Source organism: Clarias gariepinus, chromosome 9 (genome assembly GCF_024256425.1).
Source record: "Clarias gariepinus isolate MV-2021 ecotype Netherlands chromosome 9, CGAR_prim_01v2, whole genome shotgun sequence".
NCBI classification, from domain to species: Eukaryota; Metazoa; Chordata; class Actinopteri; order Siluriformes; family Clariidae; genus Clarias; species Clarias gariepinus.
Window position 1 is genome coordinate 25,716,710 of NC_071108.1, and position 12,558 is coordinate 25,729,267.

A 12,558-nucleotide genomic window follows, 5' to 3' on the forward strand; every position below is an offset into this window, starting at 1 on the left:
GTCAACGCTGAATGGGAATGATGCAAACCATGATTCAAATACTGAAACTTGAGGAGCATTGTGCACAAACACATTCATATGCGCTACGGTTTACAACATCTGAACGCAATTCAGCTTCGCTAATTCAACTCCTGGCATGGTTTTTAGGAGGTGAAATGAAAATGAGGACCCAGAAGAAACCCATATGGACACGGGCAGACCATTAAAATTATATATACTGTATATCACAGACAGTAAACGAAGCACAGGATCGAACTGGGATTCAACTCTTATGAAAGCGTGATGTTACTGCTGCACCAACATGCCACAAAGTGTGCCAACTATACCCATGTAAATAAAGTAAAATGTTGGAAAGGCAAGTAATGTTTACTAAATCATTCCATAATATACGGTATCTATGGATTCATACAAGGTCAAAAAATGCATTTCCTAAAGTCAAAAAGTGAGTCAATGCCCGCAGAGTCACACGTTAAAATTTCCAACTCCACATAAACATGTTTGCAGCCTGCTTCCAAAAATAATTTTGGTTTCCATAGCTGGCTCCACAGCTGCACTGCAGGTTCAAACCCCTACCTGTCTGCTCTGTATCACATAACCATCCAAAATGGAACTGTTGTAGCAAGAAATGTAGGAGACACGACATTCCGTGTAGGGTCTGGACGACGGAGTTCCATCAAATGCAAAGCAATGTTGGCAAATATATGTAGGGCAACCACCATAGCATTTTGGCTAATCTAAAGTTAAGCTAGCTAGCTTGTGGTAACTGAATTAAGTAGGCATGCTGCAACCGACAGGCAGGATCTGTTCCTTTGCTTATTTATGGATTAACTGAGATTTAAACTAAACCAACACTTGCCAAGATGGTGACGACCAGAACACCTACATTTGAGCTTTAAAACCGATCATCAGAAAAACTTTGGGTGACATCGCAGAGGGTTTGTCCAGTTCTTAATAAGTCTATGGTCATGGGTGTCTTTACTGTTTCCCTTTGTACTATTTCCTATTGTTTTCAGCCATGACTTAAAAAAATAAACTTCTGCATTTTATTATTATAATTTAAATATTTCCCCCTGAATGGGTCATATCCCGACAGCAGGGCGGCTAAGGCACCGCACTGTGGACTTGCGCCTCCAGGGTCCGAGTTTGATTCTTGGCCATGTTCGATTCCCGCCTGTGTGCATGTTTTCCCAGTGCTTGCTAAGTTTCCTCCAAATTTCCTCTCCCACAGTCCAAATATGTAAAGATTAGGCTAATTGGCATTCCCAAAATTGTCCGAATTGTCTGAATGTGTGTTTGAGTATGTGTAGGTGTGTGTGCACCGCGATAGATCGGCACCCTGTCCAGGGTGTACCCTGCCTTGTTCCCTAAATGTCCTGGGATAGGCTCCAGGCCCCCTGCGATCCTGTTTACAGAATTAAGCAATATAGACGATGAGACACTGGATCATATCCCGCACTCTCTCACCATGTGTGTGTTATCCTTTTTTTGTGTTATCCTTTTTTGTCATCTTAACTTTGCTTTTCTCGTTTTGTATGCATACAGTATGTTACGTTGATTTTATGTTTTTGTCGAATCATTTTTTGTTAGTTTTCCCTGGATTGTTCTCCAACAATCATCATGCACAAGTTGCCAGATGCTTTTGACATTCAGGGGTTGAGCTTATTGAAGGTCTTCCTGATCTCGCGTTGTCTTCCAGTGATAATAACTGTTGAATGTCTCAGTGGCAGATGTCCCCAGGTCTAACTTTCTGTCCATGATGAAATAGCAGATGTTATAACATACATGGTCAGAATAGCACCAGTTGCACAGCTCCTGATATACCGAAGGTCGGTTCTGTGTTACAAAACTGGTCTTGAAACTTTTTGATACCACCTTGTTTACTGTTAGTGACTTTCGATTCATTCATTTGATTCAAGTATGATTGTGTCTTCCATAGTATATGTGTGCGCGCTGTAGTCCTTTAAATCTTCACTATTCTGTTTTTATTCCTTTGTATTCAGCTAAGCGTTGTGCTGCATCTCCTTCACCTTTGTAATGACTCTGGCACACACAGGAGACATTACCGTGTCCGGCTCTCCCATTCGACTGTGGATCTCACTATGTTTTTGGATAGGCTATGTTTGTGCCTCCTCCTGCTGATCCCTGCAGAGCTTTTCCCCACGTCATTAACGTTATCAGTGTTCCTGTAGCTGATATCTCCACCCAAACCGACCTGCCCAGCTGAGTATCTCCCAGCGTGCAACACGATAGCCCAGCTCCTTCTGCTCTGCAGGAGTTGTTGAACCTAGTCCTGATGACTATTAGTGCCCTGCCAGCACGGACTACAGGCTCACATCTCTTGTTATACACATTAAGGACACAGATTCAGATACTAATGATGCACATTTTCACTGACAGTTTTTTTTTGGAACATGTGTTCCCTACTCATAATACTTTGTGTTCCCCTGTGGATCAGAAAGCCTGCAATCCTTACTTCCTTTTAAAACTTCCTGATTGGATATGATGTCTGTTTTGAACAGAACAAACTCGATCAAATCTTTAGAAAGTCTGTTCCAAGTTGTTCTAATAGTCTAATAATCTATTATGCTTGTGAACTTATTTTATTACTATCCTTCGGCTTGGTTTTCATTTGCACCTTGCTTTCCAAATTCATAGGCATTAATATGGAATTTGTTCCAGCATGCATACATTTTTTTAACATGTTGTTTGAATTTCTCTGTTCAGCATTATTCATGCAGGGCACTGATGTTAGACAAGAAGGCTTTAGGTGCAGTCAGCATTCAAGTTCACTAGGGATGAGGCAACTTGAGATCTTCCATGCCTGCATCTGTGAACCCTGTCTCCTTGCTTTAGGCATGGTTGCTGGAACATGTTTGGGTTTTATTGCCCTGCATAGAAAGACATTCTGTATAATTTTGTGTTTTTAACTTTGTGGAAACAGCTTGTGGAAGAACCACATATGTGTCTGGTGTGTTTATGAACCTTTGGACAGATATCATGCAATGCATAAAATGGACAAGACCAGTCTGTGAGAAACATGTAAATATTTTACGAGTATAATAAGTCAAATGTTTCGCTATTCTTGATAATCAGTTAAATAGGTAAAATGATGAATAATGAAAAGGTGATTTTTTTGGGTGTTGGATGGGATCAACCCAGAGGTGCCATGTTCTAAGGTATTTAATATATACAGTATGGATGTAAACGTCAGTAAATGGAAGTTGCAATTCTGCTCTATTGTCTCATGTTCATATCCTGATCTCCATGCTGTGTCTTCAGTGTTTTTTACAGAAAAAAATAAAAATAAAAAATTGGCCTTGCTATTTCAATAGTTTAAGAGCACACTGTACATAAGGTATTTAACCAGAACTGTGTAATCCATGCATAAAAGTGCAGTAACTCTGCGATTTACAGTATACAATAAGCAGGTCTGTCTAAAAGGTTTTCTGAAATTACAGCCTAAATTTCTTGCATAAATTTCTCGTATGGACTATTCACAAATAAATCTGTCCACGGCTTGATTAATGAGGCCTGTTATCATTATAGAATAGACTACTCACATGTTGTACTTGCTGAATGTTTAGCATGTATTAAAGACAAGAATACTAATTCTCTACCAAAATCAAAAGTTTACACACACCTTCTAGAACAGTTTTTCATATACTCTACGCACTAATTGCAATGTTCTTGGCGAATACAGATGTCTGACTTATTTATTTATTTATTTATTTATTTATTGTAAACTGACTCACTGATACAGATTTTGGCCAATTCAAATTTTCTTTTCTTTAATTCACTATAATTCACAACATAAGACATTTTCTCTAATGAAAAACTCAATTATATGTTTATAATAAAACATGGACTATTAAATAACATTTTCTTTAAAAGATTACAGCACTTTCTCCAGGTTACTGGTCACAGCATTTTGAGAAAAATAAAAACCAGTAATACCCTAGTGGAACCACAGCACCCACTAAAGTGCCACACTACCTACAGTACCCTGGTACTCTATAAAGTCCTACGGTGCCTACCATGGTAATATCTGTACCAAGGTATATTATAGTAAAGTATGGTGCATAACATAGTAAAATTCATTATGAGGTTATGGTGGCAGGAATAAAGCTGAGACATGCATTAGCTACTGTAGCATCACTATAATTAATGTAAGAGTGCACTCTTCCCCACTGAGCACAGCCAATCTGCTCCCTAGATTCCTGGCTCCAGATGGTCGTAGTGGGATTCAAACTCGCGTTCTAGAGTGAATTCTTTCCCTTTGCACTACACAGAATCACATGTGCCACTAGTTATGTTCAATCCACTGAGCGTTAAGACTGTTAAGTAATAGTGTTTTATTGTTTAATGAGATACATTTTTGTTTTATTCAGATCCATATGTTTTTGTGTGCTTCTGCTCTTATAGAGCCATGCTGAGCGACATCGGTGACTACGTAGGTACAGATATTGAGATCTCCTGGTTGCCAAATCTGGATGATTTAATGAAAGGTTACGCTCGAAATTTTCGTCCGGGGATAGGAGGTGAGTCATTTCACTGCACTTTCACACCCCTTACATTTACAATCTTTCTTAGCAGATGCAACAGAGAACAGCATGCATAACAGACCAATGCTGTGAGGTTTCCAGCTCTGCTCAAGGTTTGATAGATGGATAGATGGATGGATAAATGGATAGATAGATAGATAGATAGATAGATAGATAGATAGATAGATAGATGGATGGATGGATAAATGGATGGATGGATCGATGGATGGATAGATAGACAGATAGATAGATAGATAGATAGATAGATAGATAGATAGATAGATAGATAGATAGATAGATAAATGGATGGATGGATAAATGGATGGATGGATAGATAGATAGATAGATAGATAGATAGATAGATAGATAGATACATGGATGGATGGATGGATAAATGGATGGATAGATAGATAGATAGATAGACAGACAGGCAGACAGATAGATAGATAGATAGATAGATAGATAGATGGATGGATGGATGGATGGATGGATGGATGGATGGATAGATAGATAGATAGATAGATAGATAGATAGATAGATAGATAGATAAATGGATGGATGGATAAATGGATGGATAGATAGATAGATAGATAGATAGATAGATAGATGGATGGATAAATGGATAGATGGATGGATAGATAGATCGATAAATGGATGGATAGATAGATAGAAAGATAGATAGATAATTTCAAGACAGGATGAACCTGCCTTATTTTGGTTGTATAGTTAACATGTGGATATAACTGTATTATTATTAATACTAATTATTTGTATTATAACTGTATCGTCACATATAGCCATATTTACACTCAAGGTCTCCCTCAGTAGGAACACCTCTACATTCATCCAATTCTGATCAGCCAATCACACTGCAGCAGTGCATTGCATATAATTGTAAAAGTACACATTAGTTAATGGTCATGTCAGATGTTCATCTGTTCAAAAATCCTATTTCAGACCTTTCTGAATCCTTTCAGACAAAGTGTGTCCATGCACGAAAAGGGCATAATCGAGAGGCGTTGACATTTCAGGCTTTAAAACACCCACATTCCCACATTATTGCCACGGCTGTTAAGTGATTAGTGTGTTTGCGCAAAATGCCAATGACATAATGTTGAGTCTTTAGTGAGGATGAGTAGGAGTTAATGTCACTTTGCCTTGTTTCTCTTCAAAGGACCTCCAGTGAATGTTGCCATGGCTATCGAAGTAGCCAGCATTGACCATATCTCAGAAGCCAACATGGTATGGATTTAAAATAATCTGATAATGTTTTGGTTTCACTGTATTAAAAAGAAATTGTTGTCTATATTTTGTTTGCACTGAAACACAGTTTAATTTCGAACCATGCTCTCAAACCTAGGGTTAAAATTTGAAGATCGATTGGTAAGAGAGCTGGGTCAGGACGCAGGGACCAACAGGTGGATTTTTAGCCGCATGAAATTCGACATTAAAGAAATGCAGTTATGGTTACATCCACGTCATATCTTTTTTAGTTTCTCATTGTGAATAGTATCCAACGTTAGGTAAAACTTTGCAAGGTTCCGCTAGCTGACACTCTTAGAGTGTCATTAATTAACATGAACACACCATGCAGTTTTCTGTGTGACTTCTCACAAGTGTTTTTTAATAGTGTTAAAATTTTCTGCAAAAATACTTCCCGCAAAAACGCATCTTTAAATACTTTTAACACTAAATGGTTGACATTTTGGTGGAACGAATAGTGAACACCAGTGCTCAATGCATTAAATGTAACAAAGTTAAGTCAAATAAAGCCCAAGTGACCAACATGAATGAACTTCTAAATAATCAAAAGCCATCCGTGTTAGCTAGAAAAATTTAGAAATGAAACTTTAAAGTTTTAAAAAGCAATATTTTCACCCAAACAGCAGAATTTAGTTGTCAAGAATTTAGATGTAAAGTATGTAAATGTAAAAATTGTGCATGTGTGTGTGTGTGTGTGTGTGTGTATGCCTCCTGGCAGGAATATACCATGACCGTGTTTCTGCGTCAGAGCTGGAGAGATGAGCGCCTTTCCTACAACCACACAAACAAGACGCTGGGGCTGGACAGCCGTTTCGTAGATAAACTCTGGGTTCCAGACACGTTTATCGTCAATGCCAAATCGGCCTGGTTCCATGACGTCACGGTCGAGAACAAGCTCATACGGCTACAGCCTGATGGTGTCATCCTCTACAGCAGCCGGTGTGTATGTGTGTGTGCACGCGAGTGTTTATTGTTTATGCATCATTTGGAATTTATAACCATAGAATGACTGAATGTTTTAATGAATAAATGAATACTAATTCTGTATGAAACAAATTCATTTTTATCAGCTGCTTCATTTCCATTTTTAATTGAAATCAAATCTTTAAAGATTAAAGCAATTGCATATTTAAAGACAAACATAGCTAGAATAAATAATATTATGCTTAAATTATTAAGTAGTATTAGACTTTAGACTAACAAGATGCAACTTATTTAAGAAAATTCTGCAACCCTGTGAAATTCTATGATTTAATTTTAAGTTCTATTGCAAGAGCAAACTGTATGAAATCCTTTGCAATTAGACAAAAATAATAATAATTTTATTGAAATAATTGTCATTATAGAAACAGCATAAGACATTTGACTAAACTCTCACCTGTTGTATAATAAGCAGGGTGTTTAAGTCAAACCAGGACTTCTGATTGTGCATACTGATACTGAACACAGTAAAGAAAGAAAAGGAAAAACTCCCTTTACTTTTCTATATAATGTTGCACTAAATTAAAATTTTAATTGTATTTGTCACATACACAGCCATGCACAGTATGATATGCAGTGTAATGCTTATACAATTCCCCGTGACCTAAAATTTCTTTTTCTAATGCACTATCCCACCTAATGCACTTATCCCAGTGTTTCACTAGTGCTTAGACACCATCAAGGTAGAAAGTTTTCTCAGTACACCAGCACCATGATTGAATGTGGAAATCCCTTGGAGCAAAGTCAGGACTGTATGCAGGGTGTTGCAAAGACTCCTGGAACAAAAAGTTCCTGTGATGTATGTGTGGTGATTCGTGAAGGATTGTTTGTGCACTTCACATGGGCAGATGCTGCACTTCTGTGAGTTGTCCACCTTTTAAAACATTAACAGCATTCAAATGTTTTACTGCGGCTAAGAGTCTCATCACGACTCTGTAAATGTCAAATTTTTTATGCCTTTATTTACGAGAAATTTCATCACAAGTCACTTTGCTTGAATGCCCCTTTGTAGTTTACATTAATTTTCTTATTAAAACCCGGCAACACAGCATAGGTCAATGACGATAAAAAAAAAAAAAGTGCTTATATGGAAGCCTTGCTGGTGTGTGTTAATGGGGAGGTTTCAAACTGTGTACAGTATTTGGGTGTTGTACAAAATAACTAATGGCTAAATGTTCTAAGCTTAGAAGCTTAGAACACTTATTTACACTTACTTACACTTAGTGGTTTGGGTGTTTCTGTTTTTTTTTTTTTCAGAATCACATCCACAGTAGCCTGTGATATGGACCTGACCAAGTACCCAATGGACGAGCAGGAGTGCATGCTGGACCTTGAGAGCTGTAAGTGATGCATTATATAGATATCTTTCTTAGAAAATCTAAACAAACTGCATCCAAAAGTCATTAACAAGCAAAAGTAAGTGACTGCTCAGAGGAGATAAGTCAGATGAGCAAGCACAAGGCCAAATGTAACTCTGAATTGTTTAATAAGACCACAACTGACCTTTTTATTTTAATATTAAGTGCTACATTCCGACAATGAAACATGGTGGTGGGTGCATCTATTTTGTTGAATGGAACTTGTGGCCTCTTGGTTGCTTCTCTGTCTAATGCCTTCCTAAATTCTTTGGTGGATGACCTCTTTTAGTGCCACTGTTTTTTTTTTATATTAGAGTTTTGTGGGATGCTCTGAGAGTGGGATAATTTTATAATCAAACCCAAATATTTTTTTTTGTTAATAACTTCTTGGAGGTAATGATGCTGTTTGTTTAGATAAATTTTTTTAACAAACCTCAAGACGTTCCAGAAAATAGTGCATTTATACTAAGATCATTATACCCCATTCTGTTTATGTCTATTGATGGTTATTGATTGCAATAAAATCAGTTTAACATTATAAGACATTTTGTGTAACTTTGTGACAGAAAATCCCAAGTAAAATCAAATGTTAATACTGAACATAATTTGTCAGATCGGAAGAAAAAAACACAGAATCATAGTAGTTTTAAACCCACCATGACATACAATCCTGTCTTATCACTCTGTATTGTTGGTATTGCAGACGGCTACTCTTCAGAGGACATCATTTATTACTGGTCAGACAGCCAGAAGCATATTCATGGCTTGGACAAACTAGAGCTGTCCCAGTTCACTATCACGGACTACCGCTTTATCACTGAAATGATGAACTTTAAATCAGGTGAGTCAGATTAATGGATTTGATTTAATTATTAATAAAAGTGTTCTAGTATAAAATTGTTCACTGTCTGGGAAAAAAAAAGTCACAGTTTGGATTTAAACGAGGCTTCCCATTTCATTAACAACCATGTTACGAGACATCCTGTGGTTGTAGACAGAATGTTATTGTGTTTCAAAGGGGTCAAATAAAATTTACATTATGGGGAAGTCTTTAGTCTTTGACTCTTCCACCAGCAATACAAGATCTTCATTAAACTCTTTGGATGGAAATAAATGTTATGACAGTGAAAAGCTTGCCCATACAATGCCATGGTGATCGCGTGTCATAATCAAACCTCAATGCAGGCCAACAAAATATGGTGTGTAGCTTTCTTTTCTTTTTCTTTTTTTTTGCCCAGGCAGTGTATTTGACTTCATAGCAGTAAACGCCTCTATATAGTACTGTATTACTACCAGCATTGTTTAAGGTCATTTCTTGTTTACAATAAATTATTATTCAATAACTCTAAGCTTCTGGCTTCTAATTGTTTTTTCACCTAAAATAGCTGGCCATTTCCCTCGGCTCAGTTTGCATTTCCGGTTGAGGCGGAATCGAGGAGTGTACATCATCCAGTCCTACATGCCTTCTATCCTGCTGGTTGCGATGTCCTGGGTGTCTTTCTGGATCAGCCAATCAGCTGTGCCTGCAAGAGTATCGCTAGGTTTGTCACTGGATTTGACACATAATTACAGTATACAAAAGGCCACTGTGCAGTATTTGGTGTGACTAGTATGCTATTTTAAACATCATGGACAATCAGATATTATTCACTAATGCTGTTTTTTCCCTCCGAAAATGCTCTATTATAAGACTGAAGTTAGATGGTTGATGCATTAAGAGAAGTGTACAGTAGCTTCAAATCACAGACTCACAGTCTAATAAATGGGCTTGGTTAAAGACAGCATTATTTCCATAGGAACAGCTAATGTACATGATGAAAGTCTAATAATAATGGACGAAACAACATGTAAAAAAAAAATAAATAAAAAATAAAACATATGAACAGTTTGAAACAAAAATGCAACTTTCTATAACACTTTGAAAACTTTCTAAAACTCTCGATTTGGTACACCTGGTTTTGTCCTGGTCATGACTCTATTATAAACATTTGGAATCATAGATGTACAATACCGCTTAAAAGTTTGGGATTACTTGCTCCAAGAACCATGGGGTGAAATCTCATCAGATTATCTTAATATATAATCAACAGCTAGAATGTCTGCCAGACTGTAATTGCTGCAAAATGTATGGGTTTTTTTTATTCATCATTTCTATCAAAATCATAATTTCTAACTATGACAATGTCAGCATGACTAGTTCTTTTGCTATAATTTCTATTCAGGCTAATATCATCTGTGTTTCCTTGGAAATGATCCCAAACCCTTGAGCGGTAGTGCTTATATATTTCTATATCATTTGTAATGATTTTCATGCTCTTCAACAATCTTCGTTATTTAAAGGGTCCCAGACACTTTTTTCCTTGTAACAATTTGCTCCCAAATGCTCGCAACAAAATCATAATCAAAGTACAAGTTTGCTTTATTTTATTTTATTAATGCTCAACCAACTCTATTTGCATTAAATTGCAGATTTACATGCAGGTACCACAATTTGATCGTTACACTGATCTATCCATTGTGATAAAACTGTGGGAGGTGGAATTATAGCATTTTGCAAAACCACCCAAATGATACTGATATATTACAATATAAAACAATTTGGATGTCATTTTTTTGCATTTGTGCTTTATGCATAACATATGTTCTAACACTTTGTAATAGCTATTGCTTCTTCTTGGAAAAAAACTAACAAACGTCAAAATGGAGTTTGCACAGGAACTGTACATGTAATAGTTAATATTGTTTAAGTTTTGTGTGCGAATCCATTTATTAAGCATTTTTGAAAGGAGTCTTCAGTGTGAACACAGTCAAAGGTAAAGCTGTTATGAGCTTTCTGAAATGGAAAATTCCCCAGGGTGGTAAATTAATAATAATGCTTGATGTGACCACTTAATGTACACTCATACTCAATGTGACAAATCGATCCACTTTTGTTGCCTTTTTCTTTTAAATGGTAATAAAATGGTATACAGTATGTTGCTTGAACAGTATGTGCATAAGTGCATAGACAGTACTGCATATTAATGCAATGTAACCTCTGACCTCAGGAATCACTACTGTGCTGACCATGACCACACTGATGGTGAGTGCTCGTTCCTCATTGCCTCGCGCCTCTGCCATAAAAGCACTGGACGTATATTTCTGGATCTGCTACGTGTTTGTGTTCGCTGCCCTGATTGAGTATGCCTTCGCTCACTACAACGCTGACTACAGCAAGAAAGAGAAGGCCAAGGTCAAAGTAAACAAGAATACAGAGGTAAGAGAAAGGAGTAAAGATCAACTTTGTAGAAGTAGATTGTCATATTGATTTATTGGGCCTGCTCTAGAATATATTTTCATTATTGAACATGATTGTACTGTATATTGTTACGCGGCAGCTTTATAGAAATCCATATATTGATTTAGATTTAGCTTTTTAATGAGCAAGGCTGAGGCACCAATCTCCTATAAGCGAAACCAGAAAGGAACCAGACTTAAAAAGGAACCCATTGTGTGATAAGTCACTTTGAACAGTCACTAAAATGATCCAAACTTCCCATCACCAGTTGAAACCATAAGTGATTCCCTGTGGAGGCTTTAAGCTAAGTAGAGTAACAAGTCACTGGTTTATCATTCTTGACATTTTTGATAAATGAAACTAGCCATTTTTAAACTTTTAGCTTTTACTATACAGTGGAACCTCGGATTACGAGTAACGTGGTTTACGAGTGTTTTGCAAGACGAGCAACAATTTTTAATAATTTTTTACTTGAAAAACGAGCATTGTCTTAGTTTACGAGCACCGAGTATCATGTTTCACGCATGCGCTTCTTGTTTTAACAACGAGCGTTACGTCATCACAAGTGAGCCAACGGTTTTTCTCTCTCTTGCAGCAGAATTGTAGGTAATCGTCTCTCCTGCTGGGTGAATACACACACGCGCTGTGTGTGTGTGTGTGTGAGATGTGCGTGTGCGCGCGCACACACACACACACACATTAACGGAGAGACCGTTTTTAAAACTGTTTAAAAATTAGCAAGGAAAATCGCTAGTCACACTCACGTGAGTGCATACTAACGGGATTACTACTGTAAAGTAAAACAACAACAACAAAAATTAAACAGCTCCTCACCTTTGAAAACAGTCGCGACAGAGAGAAGTTTGTGTGTTTATTTGGCAACCTGAGAGAAGGGGCGCTGTAAAGCCGAGACCTATCGTCTCCCCTGCTGGGTCTTAGTGCCTGCAGTGTTTTTGCGTGCGCGTGTTTGTGTCTGTGTAAGGCAGAGAGTTTGTGTGTTTGTTTGGCAACCTGAGAGAAGGAGGCTGTAAACGCGAGCGAGCCCCCCTTCATCCCCCCTCCTCTCAGGTTGCCAAATAAACACACAAACTTCTCTCTGTCGCGATTGTTTTCAAAGGTGAGGAGCTGTTTAATTAGT

General features: G+C 37.4%; 1 protein-coding gene across 1 annotated transcript in view; it reads left to right on the forward strand.

Annotated features, from left to right (window-relative positions):
- gabrd (gamma-aminobutyric acid type A receptor subunit delta) overlaps window positions 1–12,558 on the forward strand; it is a 29,298-nt gene that overhangs the window by 13,343 nt on the left and 3,397 nt on the right. The window contains exons 2-8 of the mRNA XM_053504959.1: window positions 4,423–4,538; window positions 5,716–5,783; window positions 6,523–6,743; window positions 8,043–8,125; window positions 8,847–8,984; window positions 9,529–9,684; window positions 11,191–11,399. Of these exons, the coding sequence (XP_053360934.1) occupies window positions 4,423–4,538; window positions 5,716–5,783; window positions 6,523–6,743; window positions 8,043–8,125; window positions 8,847–8,984; window positions 9,529–9,684; window positions 11,191–11,399 (991 nt within the window). The remainder of the gene's footprint in view (window positions 1–4,422; window positions 4,539–5,715; window positions 5,784–6,522; window positions 6,744–8,042; window positions 8,126–8,846; window positions 8,985–9,528; window positions 9,685–11,190; window positions 11,400–12,558) is intronic.